General features: G+C 36.4%; 1 protein-coding gene across 1 annotated transcript in view; it reads left to right on the top strand.

The window, feature by feature from the left end:
- Positions 1 to 15020, top strand: part of crybb1l3 (crystallin, beta B1, like 3) — a 15978-nt gene extending 958 nt beyond the window's left edge. Inside the window, exons 3-6 of the mRNA XM_061925826.1 lie at positions 1 to 55; positions 3342 to 3474; positions 10185 to 10327; positions 13894 to 15020. The exon at positions 1 to 55 is cut by the window's left edge and continues 64 nt beyond it. Coding sequence (XP_061781810.1) covers positions 1 to 55; positions 3342 to 3474; positions 10185 to 10327; positions 13894 to 14062 — 500 coding nt within the window. The 3' untranslated portion in view covers positions 14063 to 15020. The remainder of the gene's footprint in view (positions 56 to 3341; positions 3475 to 10184; positions 10328 to 13893) is intronic.
- Positions 15021 to 15994: the final 974 nt, after the last annotated feature.

Here is a 15994-nt window from a genome sequence, read left to right as displayed (position 1 = left end):
ACCTGTGTGAGAAGGGTCTGGAGAAAATCGGCTCTATCCGCGTAGAAAACGGACCGTAAGTCACGGACGAGGTTAGAATTCTCTCATTAAGAAAGAAATGAGGATTATTTTGACATTATAAAGGCCTAAAGTTCCTGAATTTGTGGCAACTTGTGATTTTATCATCAATTATTGAAGTGTTTCTTTTAACCTTCCCCTCAACTAAATTGGAAAACAAATCCTGTATTGATATTTTACTCGTTTTATACCACACAGACTTAAAAGTAGCATGCAAACATTGGTAATTTGTATGCTAGCTTTTTTTTTTGTGTGTGCAAATTTTGTAGGTATACACCTCAGAGTCAAATATATTACTTAAAAAAATTATACTTAACATGGTATAATTGGTAATTGGTATGCTAGCTTTTTTTTGTTTAGCTAATTTTGTAGGTATACACCTAAGCGTCAAATGTATTGTTACTCGACAAATGATACCTGTTAGCATGTTAACATCGGTAATTGGTATGCTATCTTTTTTTTTTTTTTAGCTAATTTTGTAGGTATACACCTAAGCGTCAAATGTATTGTTAATCAACAAATGATACCTACATTGGTAATTGGTATGCTAGGTTTTTTTTTTTTAGCAAATTTTGTAGGTATACACCTTAGCGTCAAATTTATTGTTACTCGACAAACGATACCTGTTAGCATGCTAACATTGGTAATTGGTTTGCTAGCTTTATTTAAGCTAATTTTGTAGGTATACACCTAAGCGTCAAATTTATTGTTACTCGACAAATGATACCTGTTGGCATGCTAACATTGGTAATTGGTATGCTAGGTGGTTTTTTTAGCTAATTTTGTAGGTATACACCTAAGCTTCAAATTTATTGTTAATCAACAAATGATACCTGTTAGCATGCTAACATTGGTAATTGGTATGCTAGGTTGTTTGTTTGTTTTAACTCATTTTAAAGGTATACACCTAAGCGTCAAATTTATTGTTAATCGACAAATCATACCTGTTAGCATACTAACATTGGTAATTGGTTTGCTAGCTTTATTTAAGCTAATTTTGTAGGTATACACCTAAGCGTCAAATTTATTGTTACTCGACAAATGATACCTGTTAGCATGCTAACATTGATAATTGGTATGCTAGCTTTTTTTTTTTTTTTTAGCTAATTTTGTAGGTACACACCTTAGGGTCAAATTTATTGTTAGTCGACAAATGATACCTGTTAGCATGCTAACATTGGTAATTGGTATGCTAGCTTTTTTTTGTAGGTAATTTTGTAGATATACACCTAAGTGTCAAATGTGTTAGCTGTTAGCATGCTAACATTGGTAATTTGTATGTTAGCATATATTGTTCCTTGACGAACAAAACCTGTCAGCATGCTAACATTGGTAATTGGTATGCTAGCTTTTTTAAGCTAATTTTGTAGATATACACCTCAGCGTCAAATTTATTGTTACTCGACAAATGATAACTGTTAGCATGTTAACATGGGTAATTGGCATGCTAGCTTCTTTTTTTTTTAGCTAATTTTGTAGGTATACACCTAAGCGTCAAATTTATTGTTAATCAATAAATGATACCTACATTGGTAATTGGTATGCTAGCATTTTTTTTTTTTTTTTAGCAAATTTTGTAGGTATACACCTTAGCATCAAATTTATTGGTACTCGACAAATGATACCTGTTAGCATGCTAACATTGGTAATTGGTTTGCTAGCTTTATTTAAGCTAATTTTGTAGGTATACACCTAAGCGTCAAATTTATTGTTAATCAATAAATGATACCTACATTGGTAATTGGTATGCTAGCATTTTTTTTTTTTTTTTTAGCAAATTTTGTAGGTATACACCTTAGCGTCAAATTTATTGGTACTCGACAAATGATACCTGTTAGCATGCTAACATTGGTAATTGGTTTGCTAGCTTTATTTAAGCTAATTTTGTAGGTATACACCTAAGCTTCAAATTTATTGTTAATCACAAATGATACCTGTTGGTATGCTAACATTGGTAATTGGTATGCTAGGTTGTTTGTTTTTTTTAGCTCATTTTGTAGGTATACACCTAAGCTTCAAATGTATTGTTAATCAACAAATGATACCTGTTAGCATGCTAACATTGGTAATTGGTATGCTAGGTTGTTTGTTTGTTTTAGCTCATTTTATAGGTATACACCTAAGCGTCAAATTTATTGTTAATCGACAAATGATACCTGTTAGCATGCTAACATTGGTAATTGGTATGCTAGCTTTTTTTTTTTTAGCTAATTGTGTAGGTATACACCTTAGCGTCAAATGTATTGTTACTCGACAAATGATACCTGTTAGCATGCTAACATTGGTAATTGTTTGCTAGCTTTATTTAAGCTAATTTTGTAGGTATACACCTAAGCGTCAAATTTATTGTTACTCGACAAATGGTACCTGTTAGCATGCTAACATTGATAATTGGTATGCTAGCTTTTTTTTTTTTTTAGCTAATTTTGTAGGTATACACCTTAGGGTCAAATTTATTGTTAGTCGACAAATGATACCTGTTAGCATGCTAACATTGGTAATTGGTATGCTAGCTTTTTTTTTTTTTTTTAGCTAATTTTGTAGGTATACACTTTAGCGTTAAATATATTGATACTCGACAAATGATACCTGTTAGCATGCTAACATTGGTAATTGGTATGCTAGCTGGGGTTTTTTTAGCTAATTTTGTAGGTATACACCTCAGCGTCCAATTTATTGTTACTCGACAAATGATAACTGTTAGCATGTTAACATCGGTAATTGGTATGCTAGTTGTTGTTTTTTTTAGCTAATTTTGTAGGTATACACCTAAGCGTCAAATTTATTGTTAATCAACAAATGATACCTACATTGGTAATTGGTATGCTAGCTTTTTTTTTTTTAAGCAAATTTTGTAGGTATACACCTTAGCGGAAAATTTATTGTTACTCGACAAATGATACTTGTTAGAATGCTAACATCGGTAATTGGTATGCTAGCTTTTTTTTTGTAGCTAATTTTGTAGATATACACCTAAGTGTCAAATGTGTTAGCTGTTAGCATCCTAACATTGGTAATTGGTATGCTAGCTTTTTTTTTGTAGCTAATTTTGTAGATATACACCTAAGTGTCAAATGTGTTAGCTGTTAGCATGCTAACATTGGTAATTGGTATGTTAGCATATATTGTTCTTTGACGAACAAAACCTGTCAGCATGCTAACATCGGTAATTGGTATGCTAGCGTTATTTAAGCTAATTTAGTAGGTACACACCTAAGCGTAAAATGTATTGTTACTCGACAAATGATACCTGTTAGCATGCTAACATTGGTGTGTCCGTGCAGTTGGGTGGGCTTTGAGCAGCAGAACATGAGCGGTGAGATGTTCATCCTGGAGAAAGGAGAATACCCTCGCTGGGACGCCTGGTCTAACAGCTACCGCTGTGACCGCATCATGTCGGTCAGGCCCGTCAAAATGGTAAGCTCCGTATTTGACAAATTGTTCGGCTTGATTGGGAATGGTGAGTTCCCCCCAAAAATAAAAAATGTAAAAGATATCTCAGATTACCCCAAAATTCTAGGTTTTCTGGGTCATTTTTCCAACTCGATTCCAACCATTCCACCATCCACCCACTCCACCCACCTTGGACAATCAAACTAAACCTAGTTTTTTTAAAAATTCCAGGAATTCCAAGAACTCCCGGTTTTCCAAAGCCCTATTTTCACCACTCCCTGGAAAGTTTTCACGGTCCGCATTTTTCAACAGTTTTTGACAATTCCACCTTCAAAACATTTTTCTTAATTGGGACAACAAAAGTTTTTCTTTTTTTTTGTAAACATTTCCAGTTTCCCCGAAATTCCAGGAATTTCCAAAATACCAATTCAAGTTCAAAATGTTACTGCAGCAATATTTTCTAACCGTTTCCAAAAATTCCAACACCAGCCCGTTCATATCATCTCAAACAATTGTGGCGTTATCAATATTTTCAAAAATTCCAGTTTTTCCCGAAATTCCCATTCAAATGAACGTAGTTCTACAAATCCCCAAATTCTCAAAATTTTGCGCCATTTTTTACCCAATTACGACCTTTCAACCATCAACCCAAACTAGTGCTCTTCACAAAACATGTCTTCCCTTACCCAAAATTCCCGGTTTTCCCAGAATTTCAGGGAATTTTCTCCCCATTGACAATGAATAGAAAATATACAATCGACTGCATATCCCACACTTCTCATTCGATTCCAACCGTTCCACCATCCACACACTCCACCCACCTTGGACAATCAAATTAAACCAAGTTTTTAAAAAAATTCCAGGAATTCCAAGAACTCCCGATTTTCCAAAGCCCTATTTTCACCACTTCCTGGAAAGTTTTCACAGTCCACATTGTTCAACCGTTTTTGACAGTTCCACCTTCAAAACATTCTTCTTAATTGGGACAACAAAATTGTATCTTTTTTTTTTCGTAAAAATTTCCAGTTTCCCCGAAATTCCAGGAATTTCCAAAATACCAATTCAAATTCAAAATGTTACTGCATCAATATTTTCTAACCGTTTCCAAAAATTCCAACACCAGCCCGTTCATATCATCTCAATTAATTGTGGCGTTATCAATATTTTAAAAAATTCCAGTTTTTCCCGAAATTCCCATTCAAATGAACGGACGTATTCATAGTTCTACAAATCCCCAAATTCTCAAAATTGTGCGCCATTTTTTACCCAACTCCGACCTTTCAACCATCGACCCAACTAGTGCTCTTCACAAAACATGTGTTCCCTTTCCCAAAATTCCCGGTTTTCCTGGAATTTTCTCCCCATTGACAATGAATAGGAAATATACAATCGATTGCATATCACACACTTCTCATCCGATTCCAACCGTTCCAACATCCACACACTCCACCCACTTTGGACAATCAAACTAAACCAAGTTTTTTTTTTTAATTCCAGGAATTTCCAGAACTCCCGGTTTCCCAAAACCCTATTTTCACCACTTCCTGGTGTTACTGTGTCAACATTTTCTAACTGTTTCCAAAAATTCCAACACCAGCCCGTTCATATCATCTCAAACAATTGTGACGTTATCAATATTTTCAAAAATTCCAGTTTTTCCCCGAAATTCCCATTCAAATGAACGTAGTTCTACAAATCCCCAAATTCTCAAAATTGTGCACCATTTTTTACCCAATCCTGACCTTTCAACCATCGACCCAACTAGTGCTCTTCACAAAACATGTGTTCCCTTTCCCAAAATTCCCGGTTTTCCTGGAATTTTCTCCCCATTGACAATGAATAGGAAATATAGAATCAACTGCATATTCCACACTTCTCATCCGATTCCAACCGTTCCAACATCCACACACTCCACCCACCTTGGACAATCAAACTAAACCAAGTTTTTAAAACAATTCCAGGAATTCCAAGAACTCCTGATTTTCCAAAGCCCTATTTTCACCACTTCCTGGAAAGTTTTCACAGTCCACATTTTTCAACCGTTTTTGACAATTCCACCTTCAAAACATTCTTCTTAATTGGGACAACAAAATTGTATCTTTTTTTTTTCGTAAACATTTCCAGTTTCCCCGAAATTCCAGGAATTTCCAAAATACCAATTCAAATTCAAAATGTTACTGCATCAATATTTTCTAACCGTTTCCAAAAATTCCAACACCAGCCCGTTCATATCATCTCAATTAATTGTGGCGTTATCAATATTTTCAAAAATTCCAGTTTTTCCCGAAATTCCCATTCAAATGAACGGACGTATTCATAGTTCTACAAATCCCCAAATTCTCAAAATCGTGCGCCATTTTTTACCCAACTCCGACCTTTCAACCATCGACCCAACTAGTGCTCTTCACAAAACATGTGTTCCCTTTCCCAAAATTCCCGGTTTTCCTGGAATTTTCTCCCCAATGACAATGAATAGGAAATATACAATCGACTGCATATCCCACACTTCTCATCCGATTCCAACCGTTCCAACATCCACACACTCCACCCACCTTGGACAATCAAAATAAACCAAGTTTTTAAAAAAATTCCAGGAATTCCAAGAACTCCCGATTTTCCAAAGCCCTATTTTCACCACTCCCTGGAAAGTTTTCACGGTCCACATTTTTCTACCGTTTTTGACCATTCCACCTTCAAAACATTCTTCTTAATCGGGACAACAAAGGTTTTTCCTTTTTTTTTTTTTCGTAAACATTTCCGGTTTCCCCAAAATTCCAGGAATTTCAAAAATACCAATTAAAATTCTAAATGTTTCAACATTTTCTAACCGTTTCCAAAAATTCCAACACCAGCCCGTTCATATCATCTCAAACAATTGTGGCGTTATCAATATTTTCAAAAATTCCAGTTTTTCCCGAAATTCCCATTCAAATGAACGTAGTTCTACAAATCCCCAAATTCTCAAAATTTTGCGCCATTTTTTACCCAATTACAACCTTTCAACCATCGACCCAAACTAGTGCTCTTCACAAAACATGTCTTCCCTTACCCAAAATTCCCGGTTTTCCCAGAATTTCAGGGAATTTTCTCCCCATTGACAATGAATAGGAAATATACAATCGACTGCATATCCCACACTTCTCATTCGATTCCAACCGTTCCACCATCCACACACTCCACCCACCTTGAACAATCAAACTAAACCAAGTTTTAAAATTATTCCAGGAATTCCAAGAACTCCCGATTTTCCAAAGCCCTATTTTCACCACTTCCTGGAAAGTTTTCACAGTCCACATTTTTCAACCGTTTTTGACAATTCCACCTTCAAAACATTCTTCTTAATCGGGACAACAAAAGTTTTTCCTTTTTTTTTTTCGTAAACATTTCCGGTTTCCCCAAAATTCCAGGAATTTCAAAAATACCAATTAAAATTCTAAATGTTTCAACATTTTCTAACCGTTTTCAAAAATTCCAACACCAGCCCGTTCATATCATCTCAAACAATTGTGGCGTTATCAATATTTTCAAAAATTCCAGTTTTTCCCGAAATTCCCATTCAAATGAACGTAGTTCTACAAATCCCCAAATTCTCAAAATTTTGCGCCATTTTTTACCCAGTTACGACCTTTCAACCATCGACCCAAACTAGTGCTCTTCACAAAACATGTCTTCCCTTACCCAAAATTCCCGGTTTTCCCAGAATTTCAGGGAATTTTCTCCCCATTGACAATGAATAGAAAATATACAATCGACTGCATATCCCACACTTCTCATTCGATTCCAACCGTTCCACCATCCACACACTCCACCCACCTTGGACAATCAAATTAAACCAAGTTTTTAAAAAAATTCCAGGAATTCCAAGAACTCCCGATTTTCCAAAGCCCTATTTTCACCACTTCCTGGAAAGTTTTCACAGTCCACATTGTTCAACCGTTTTTGACAGTTCCACCTTCAAAACATTCTTCTTAATTGGGACAACAAAATTGTATCTTTTTTTTTTCGTAAAAATTTCCAGTTTCCCCGAAATTCCAGGAATTTCCAAAATACCAATTCAAATTCAAAATGTTACTGCATCAATATTTTCTAACCGTTTCCAAAAATTCCAACACCAGCCCGTTCATATCATCTCAATTAATTGTGGCGTTATCAATATTTGAAAAAATTCCAGTTTTTCCCGAAATTCCCATTGAAATGAACGGACATATTCATTGTTCTACAAATCCCCAAATTCTCAAAATTGTGCGCCATTTTTTACCCAATTCCGACCTTTCAACCATCGATCCAACTAGTGCTCTTCACAAAACATGTCTTCCCTTACCCAAAATTCCCGGTTTTCCCAGAATTTCAGGGAATTTTCTCCCCATTGACAATGAATAGAAAATATACAATCGACTGCATATCCCACACTTCTCATCCGATTCCAACCATTCCAACATCCACACACTCCACCCACCTTGGACAATCAAACGAAACCAAGTTTTTAAAAAAAATTCCAGGAATTCCCAGAACTCTCAGTTTCCCATAACCCTATTTTCAGCACTTCCTGGAAAGTTTTCACGGTCCACATTTTTCAACCGTTTTGACCATTCCACCTTTAAAACATTCTTCATAATCGGGACAACATGGTTTTTCCTTTTTTTTTGTAAAAATTTCCGGTTTCCCCAAAATTCCAGGAATTTCAAAAATACCAATTAAAATTCTAAATGTTTCAACTTTTTCTAACCGTTTCCAAAAATTCCAACACCAGCCCGTTCATATCATCTCAAACAATTGTGGCGTTATCAATATTTTCAAAAATTCCAGTTTTTCCCGAAATTCCCATTCAAATGAACGTAGTTCTACAAATCCCCAAATTCTCAAAATTTTGCGCCATTTTTTACCCAATTACGACCTTTCAACGATCGACCCAAACTAGTGCTCTTCACAAAACATGTCTTCCCTTACCCAAAATTCCCGGTTTTCCCAGAATTTCAGGGAATTTTCTCCCCATTGACAATGAATAGGAAATATACAATCGATTGCATATCCCACACTTCTCATCCGATTCCAACCGTTCCACCATCCACACACTCCACCCACCTTGGACAATCAAACTAAACCAAGTTTTAAAAATATTCCAGGAATTCCAAGAACTCCCGATTTTCCAAAGCCCTATTTTCACCACTTCCTGGAAAGTTTTCACAGTCCACATTTTTCAACCGTTTTTGACAATTCCACCTTCAAAACATTTTTCTTAATCGGGACAACAAAATTATATCTTTTTTTTTTCGTAAAAATTTCCAGTTTCCCCGAAATTCCAGGAATTTCCAAAATACCAATTCAAATTCAAAATGTTACTGCATCAATATTTTCTAACCGTTTCCAAAAATTCCAACACCAGCCCGTTCATATCATCTCAATTAATTGTGGCGTTATCAATATTTGAAAAAATTCCAGTTTTTCCCGAAATTCCCATTCAAATGAACGTAGTTCTACAAATCCCCAAATTCTCAAAATTTTGCGCCATTTTTTACCCAATTACGACCTTTCAACCATCGACCCAAACTAGTGCTCACCTTGGACAATCAAACTAAACCAAGTTTTTAAAAAATTCCAGGAATTCCAAGAACTCCTGATTTTCCAAAGCCCTATTTTCACCACTTCCTGGAAAGTTTTCACAGTCCACATTTTTCAACCGTTTTTGACCATTCCACCTTCAAAACATTCTTCTTAATCGGGACAACAAAGGTTTTTCCTTTTTTTTTCGTAAACATTTCCGGTTTCCCCAAAATTCCAGGAATTTCGAAAATACCAATTAAAATTCTTAATGTTTCAACATTTTCTAACCTTTTCCAAAAATTCCAAAACCAGCCCGTTCATATCATCTCAAACAATTGTGGCGTTATCAATATTTTCAAAAATTCCAGTTTTTCCCGAAATTCCCATTCAAATGAACGTAGTTCTACAAATCCCCAAATCCTCAAAATTTTGCGCCATTTTTTACCCAATTACCGCCTTTCAACCATCGACCCACAAAACATGTCTTCCCCTTCCCAAAATTCCCGGTTTTCCCAGAATTTCAGGGAATTTTCTCCCCATTGACAATGAATAGGAAATATACAATCGACTGCATATCCCACACTTCTCATCCGATTCCAACCGTTCCAACATCCACGCACTCCGGACATTTCCCGGTTCTGTAAGATTCCCCGATTACCCGTAATCACCAGGAATTTTCCCCCCCATTGAAAATGAATGGGCAATATACAAACCTCTCCATATCCCACATTTCCCAAGCGATTCGAACCATTCCACTGTGTGAACCGTGTGAACGATAGGCAAAATTCCCCAAAAAGGGCAGTTCCCCTTTAAAGGACAATCTATGCGTCATGTATGTAAGCATGTTTTAGCACAACCAATAGGGGGCGCCAAATATTCTTGGTTATATAAGCACTGGCACAAGTAAACACGCTGCAAGACTGCTTGTATCGGAATCTTTATATCGAAGATTTTAGTTCCAAGCTGATATAATTCATTGTTCTTTTTTGCTGATATCGGATATCAGCACCTGAGGTGACTGAAATCCAAGGTGCACCCCACCTGTCACTCAAAGTCAGCTGTGATAGGCTCCAGCTCCATGTGACCCCTAAACAGCATACATGGATTTGTGTTTCTTTAAGTCTTTCTCAGGTGCTCACATTACATGAAGTAAGGACAAACCTTAGACACTGTGGGGTTGTGTGTGTCTTCAGGACCCCCAGGACCACAAAATCTGCCTGTACGAGTGCACCAACTTTGAGGGTCGCAAGATGGAGGTGTGCGACGAGGACATTCCAAGCCTTTGGTCTTACGGCTTTCAGGACCGTGTGGCGAGCATTCAGGTCACTGGTGGAACGTAAGTAAAACATTTTTATGAGAAAATGACATCAACAAATTGTTGCAAGACCAGACACTTGATGAGGAATACAAAGTTAAACCGTTCAATATTCATGGAATTGACCCAAATATAGGACCACTTCGTACATAAGACAGATTTTGGGGAAAAATTGATCAAAGGCAAAACTATTTCTCGAAATAAGCAATTATCAAACTGTGGGACGGGTGAAGGAATGTCCAAACCCCACAAATACAAACAAATTCCCATGTTGTGTGCTTTCCTATCATTTGGAGCACAGCATTTACTCATATGACCCATTCCAAACAACCTTCCCTAGTCATGGTGCAGGAAAAACAAAATTCGACAAGCACAAAAAGCCAACAGACATGGTCACACATAACCCAACCTGCTCATTGAACTGTGTAGATATTATTATTTTTTAAAACGTCTCATGTTAGGTGTTAGGGGTGTTAGTCAATTTGCAATGCGGTCTTCTGAAAATGATGGAAAGCACCACTCTACATAGCAACCGATGATGTGGCGAAGTTGAATATTGCTACAAAACACATTTTAAGATATCCATCAATCAATCAATCAATCAATGTTTATTTACATAGCCCTAAATCACAAGTGTCTCAAAGGGCTGCACAAGCCACAACGACATGCTCGATACAGAGCCCACAACACTCTACTGCCATCTGGTGACTAAAGTAGATAAGGCAGCCCCCAAATTTGTCACGTTTCATGTGTCAGTTAAATGGGGCCATGAGAAACTGATTTTTTATTTTTTTTACACAGTGCTAAAATAAATAAATTCTAACGAAATCAATAATTAATATTAAATATATACAAGTTCTTAAATAAAGTGTCGATCAAATTTAAGTATAAATTAAAAATATAGTTTCACCGCTTTAGTCATAATTTTTGCGCTTTAGAATCTTCTCTATGACTTTAGCTCCAGCCTTCTTCTGATTGGTTGGTATTGTGAAAAGTGTACTACAACGGGGTACCGCTGCAACACCCATACGGACCACAGCTAAAAAAACTGATATTTTGTGGCGGCTCTCGTGGAATAAAATGGCCCTATGGTTAAAAAAAAACACTGATTTAGACCAGATAGAAGCAGGGGGTTGCGGCAAAAATACTAATTTCAGTAAGCTCTTGTGTAACAACAATTTAAGTCTCAGTAACAATCGTCGTGTGATTTATGTTGTATTACTTCCCGTCACTGCATTGGCAGGTTTTTTGTCTTCTAGATAAGACACTTTTAAAGCTTCGCTTGGTGCTTTTTACATCACCTCCCATTCTCTACAACTTTAGCTCCAGACTTCTTCTGTTTGTTTGATATCGTCATTACTGCCACAAGTGGTGGAAAAGTCTATTACAACCGAATACGGACCACAGCTGAAAAACTGATATTTTGCGACGGCTCTCTAGGGGGCCCCCTATGGTGAAGAAACACTGCTGTAGGTAATGTTACAATCTCCCATGCCGATAACGTAGGAGGAAGGCGCTTAAAAGTAAAGCAACTTTTCAAGCTGGGCTAGCTCGATGCTAATTTAAATGGGGTTTGCCATAGACATGCTACAGATTAGAATTAGCGACTTTACATGGCGATATCAACACATTGGAAATTGTTGATGAAAACTACAACAATCAAACAACTGCTGTGTAATAAGTACAATACTTACAGTATTGACACTTTTTAGGGCGCAAGACAAGACAAAGTCAAGACTACTTCCCGACTACGGCAACACGCCGAGGACAAACTTGCACACTTGCAAACGAGACTCAAAAATTTGCAAATTTCCAAAGCCCTATTTTCACCTCTTCCTGGAAAGTTTTCACAGTCCACATTTTTCAACAATTTTTGACCAGTCCACCTTCGAAACATTCTTCTTAATTGGGACAACAAAAGTTGTTTTGTTTTTTTTTCGTAAAAATTTCCAGTTTTCCCGAAATTCCAGGAATTTCGAAATACCAATTAAAATACAAAATGTTTCCCGGTTCCGTAAAATTCCCTGATTGCCCGGAATCACCAGGAATTTCCCCCCATTGAAAATGAACGGGCAATATACAAAGTAAAGCAACTTTTCAAGCTGGGCTAGCTCGATGCTAATATACATGGGGTTTGCCTTAGACATGCTACAGATTAGCATTAGTGACTTTAAACGGAGATATCAACACATTGGAATTTGTTGATGAAAACTTCAACTAAGACGCTCGTGACGATCAAACAGCTGCTGTGTAATAAGTACAATACTTACAGTATTGACACTTTTTAGGGCGCAAGACAAGACAAGGTCAAGACTACTTCCCGACTACGGCAACACGCCGAGGACAAACTTGCAAACAAAACTCAAAAGTGTTAGAAATTTCCAAAGCCCTATTTTCACCTCTTCCTGGAAAGTTTTCAGTCCACATTTTTCAATGAGTTTTGATCATTCCACCTTCAAAACATTCTTCTTAATTAGGACAAAAAAAAAATTCTTTTTTTTTTTTTTTTTTTTTTTTCATCAAAAATTTCCAGTTTTCCCGAAATTCCAGGAATTTCGAAATACCAATTAAAATACAAAATGTTACTACGTCAACATTTTCCAACCATTTCGAAAAATTCCAACACCAACCAATTCATATCATCTCGGACAATTATGGTGTTACTTATATTTTCCAAAATTCAATTTTTTTCCCAAAATTCCTAAATTTCTAGGAAATTCCCATTCAAATGAACGGACATATTCATAGTTCTACAATGCCCCAAAATCCCAAAATTTGGCGCCATTTTTTTACCCAAATCCCACCTTTCAACCATCGACCCACACTAGTGCTCTTCACATATGTCAAACACAAAACATGTGTTTCTTTTCCCAAAATTCCCGGTTTTCCTGGAATTTCAGGGAATTTTCTGCCTATTGACAATGAATAGGAAATATACAATCTACTGCATATCCCACACTTCTCATCTGATTCGAACAGTTCCAACATCCACACACTCCACTCACCCTGGACATTCATGCCAGCATGTTTCCCGGTTCCGTAAAATTCCCTGATTACCCGGAATCACCAGGAATTTCCCCCCATTGAAAATGAACGAGCAATATACAAAGTAAAGCAACTTTTCAAGCTGGGCTAGCTTGATGCTAATTTACATTAGGTTTGCCATAGACATGCTACAGATTAGCATTAGCGACTTTAAACGGAGATATCAACATATTGGAATTTGTTGATGAAAACTTCAACTAAGACACTCGTGACGATCAAACAGCTGCTGTGTAATAAGTACAATACTTACAGTATTGACACTTTTTAGGGCGCAAGACAAGACAAAGTCAAGACTACTTCTCGACTACGGCAACACGCCGAGGACAAACTTGCACACTTGCAAACGAGACTCAAAATTGTTAGAAAACTAAATATAAAAGTTGTTTTCTGTTAATTGTTAAGTAATAAAATATTAGAAAAAATAAAATATTTGATAACCACATGAATGCGAACATAAATGGTGAGTCCTGGTAATGAGTCCCATGATAAGTACAAACATTGAGTAAGGTGTTGATAACACGTAACGTATGTCTTCCTCACAGGTGGGTGGCCTACCAGTACCCTGGTTACCGTGGTTACCAGTACATCATGGAAGCGGGCTCCTACAAGCACTGGAACGAGTGGGGGGCGCACCACCCCCAGGTGCAGTCCATCCGCAGGGTGAAAGACATGCAGACGCACCGCCGGGGCTGCTTCGAGATGAGCGCCTAGACGCAGACGACCGCATCTGAATATCGCCGCGCATTTTGTCAGCACCAAAACAACCCGCAGAGGCGCTGCGCTGCTATCGGTCCAGAAAGCAGCAGGCGGCGAACGCTCTCTGTCTCCACACCTCACCCCGATCACCTTTTCTTCATAGCTAGCCGTTTGTGTCGGAAATATGTTTCGGTGCTATTTCAAGCTTTTTATCGCATTTATAGTCACTCAGTTTATGTTACAGTCGCAACGATGCCCCTCAGCCTACAACACAGCAGTGGAAATACATTTTACGGTAAAAAAACCAAACAACATCTTGCAGTTACTATTTGCAGAAATACGGTGCAAAAAAAAAAAAAAAATACCAGGGATTTTACAGTAAAGAAATTGGCAGCTCAGTCGCCTGAATTTTACTGTGGAAAAATAACAATGGTTCCATTTTTCTATTTACAGTCAAGCACTTTAAAAACAACTGTAGATTTTATGTAAAAAAAATTAAAATAAACCTAATTTACCGCTAAAATAACAGTGGTACCGTTTTTTCATTTACAGTGTGTAAAAACAATGATTGTAGATTTTACGGTAAAAAAAAAAACGGAAGTTAATTCGTCAAAATATACCCTACTTTATGCAGCAATACAATGTAAAAAAAAATTAAAACAGGGATTTTACCGGAAAAAAACTGGCAGCTCAGTCGCCTAAAATTTATTGTGGTACCGTTTTTTTCATTTACAGTAAATCACTGTAAAAACAATGACTGTAGATTGCACGATAAAAAAACAAAACAAAACTGGCAGCTCAGTCGCCTGAAATTTACTGTGAAAATAACAGTGGTACCGTTTTTTTCATTTACAGTAAATCACTGTAAAAACAACGACTGTAGATTTTACGGTGCAAAAAACAAAAACTGTCAGCTCAGTTGCCAGTATTTACAGTGAAAATAAAAGTGGTACCGTTTTACGATTTGTCGGAATTTTTTTTAAAAACAATTAGCGTAGATTTTACAGTAAAAAAAACAATGACTGTAGATTGTAAAAAAAAAAAAAAAAAAAAAAAAACTGCCAGCTCAGTCGCCTGAAATGTACTGTAAAAATAACAATGGTACCATTTTTCCATTTACAGTAAAGCACTGCAAAAACAACTGTAGATTTTTACGGTAAAAAAAAACAAAAAAATGGCAGCTTAGTTGCCAAAATTGACCATGAAAATAAAAGCGGTACCATTTTTTTTTCATTTACAGTATGTAAAAACAAGGACTGCAGATTTTACGGTAAAAAAAAAATTGGGCAGTTCAGTCGCTAAAATTTACCGTAAAAATAAGTGGTACCATTTTACTATTTGCAGCAATACAATCTAGAAAAAAAAAACTGGTAGCTCAGTCGCCTGAATTTGACTGTAAACATAACAATGGTATAATTTTTTTCATTTACAGTAATGCACTGTAAAAACAGCGATTGTAGATTTTACAGTAAAAAAAAAACTGGCAGCTCAGTCAGCAGAATTGTACCATAAAAATAATAATTTTTCAATTTACAGTAACGCGGTGTAAAAACACTGTTTTCACTTTGATTTACTGTAAATAGAAAAACTAATTTTTTATTCAAACCGTAAATAAGTAAAAACCTGGAAGCTCAGTCGCCTGAATTTTACTGTAAAAATAACAATGGTATCGTTTTTTTTAATTTTACAGTATTGCAATGTAAAAGCAATGACTGTAGATTTTACGGTAAAAAAAACCAAAAACGGTCAGCTCAGTCGGCAGAATTTACCGTGAAAATAAAAGTGGTACCGTTTGACAATTTGCAGGGAAAAAAAGTAAAAACAATTCGTGGAGATTTCACAGTAAAAAATAGCAGCGTAGTCGCCTGAATTTTGACTGTAAAAATAACAATGGTACCATTTTTCCATTTACAGTAAAGCACTGCAAAAATAACTGTAGATTTTTAC

Source organism: Nerophis lumbriciformis, linkage group LG30, assembly GCF_033978685.3.
Source record: "Nerophis lumbriciformis linkage group LG30, RoL_Nlum_v2.1, whole genome shotgun sequence".
Lineage (NCBI taxonomy): Eukaryota > Metazoa > Chordata > Actinopteri > Syngnathiformes > Syngnathidae > Nerophis > Nerophis lumbriciformis.
The sequence above is the reverse complement of the archived record's forward strand: the minus strand, read 5'-3'. Positions and strand labels throughout refer to the sequence as shown.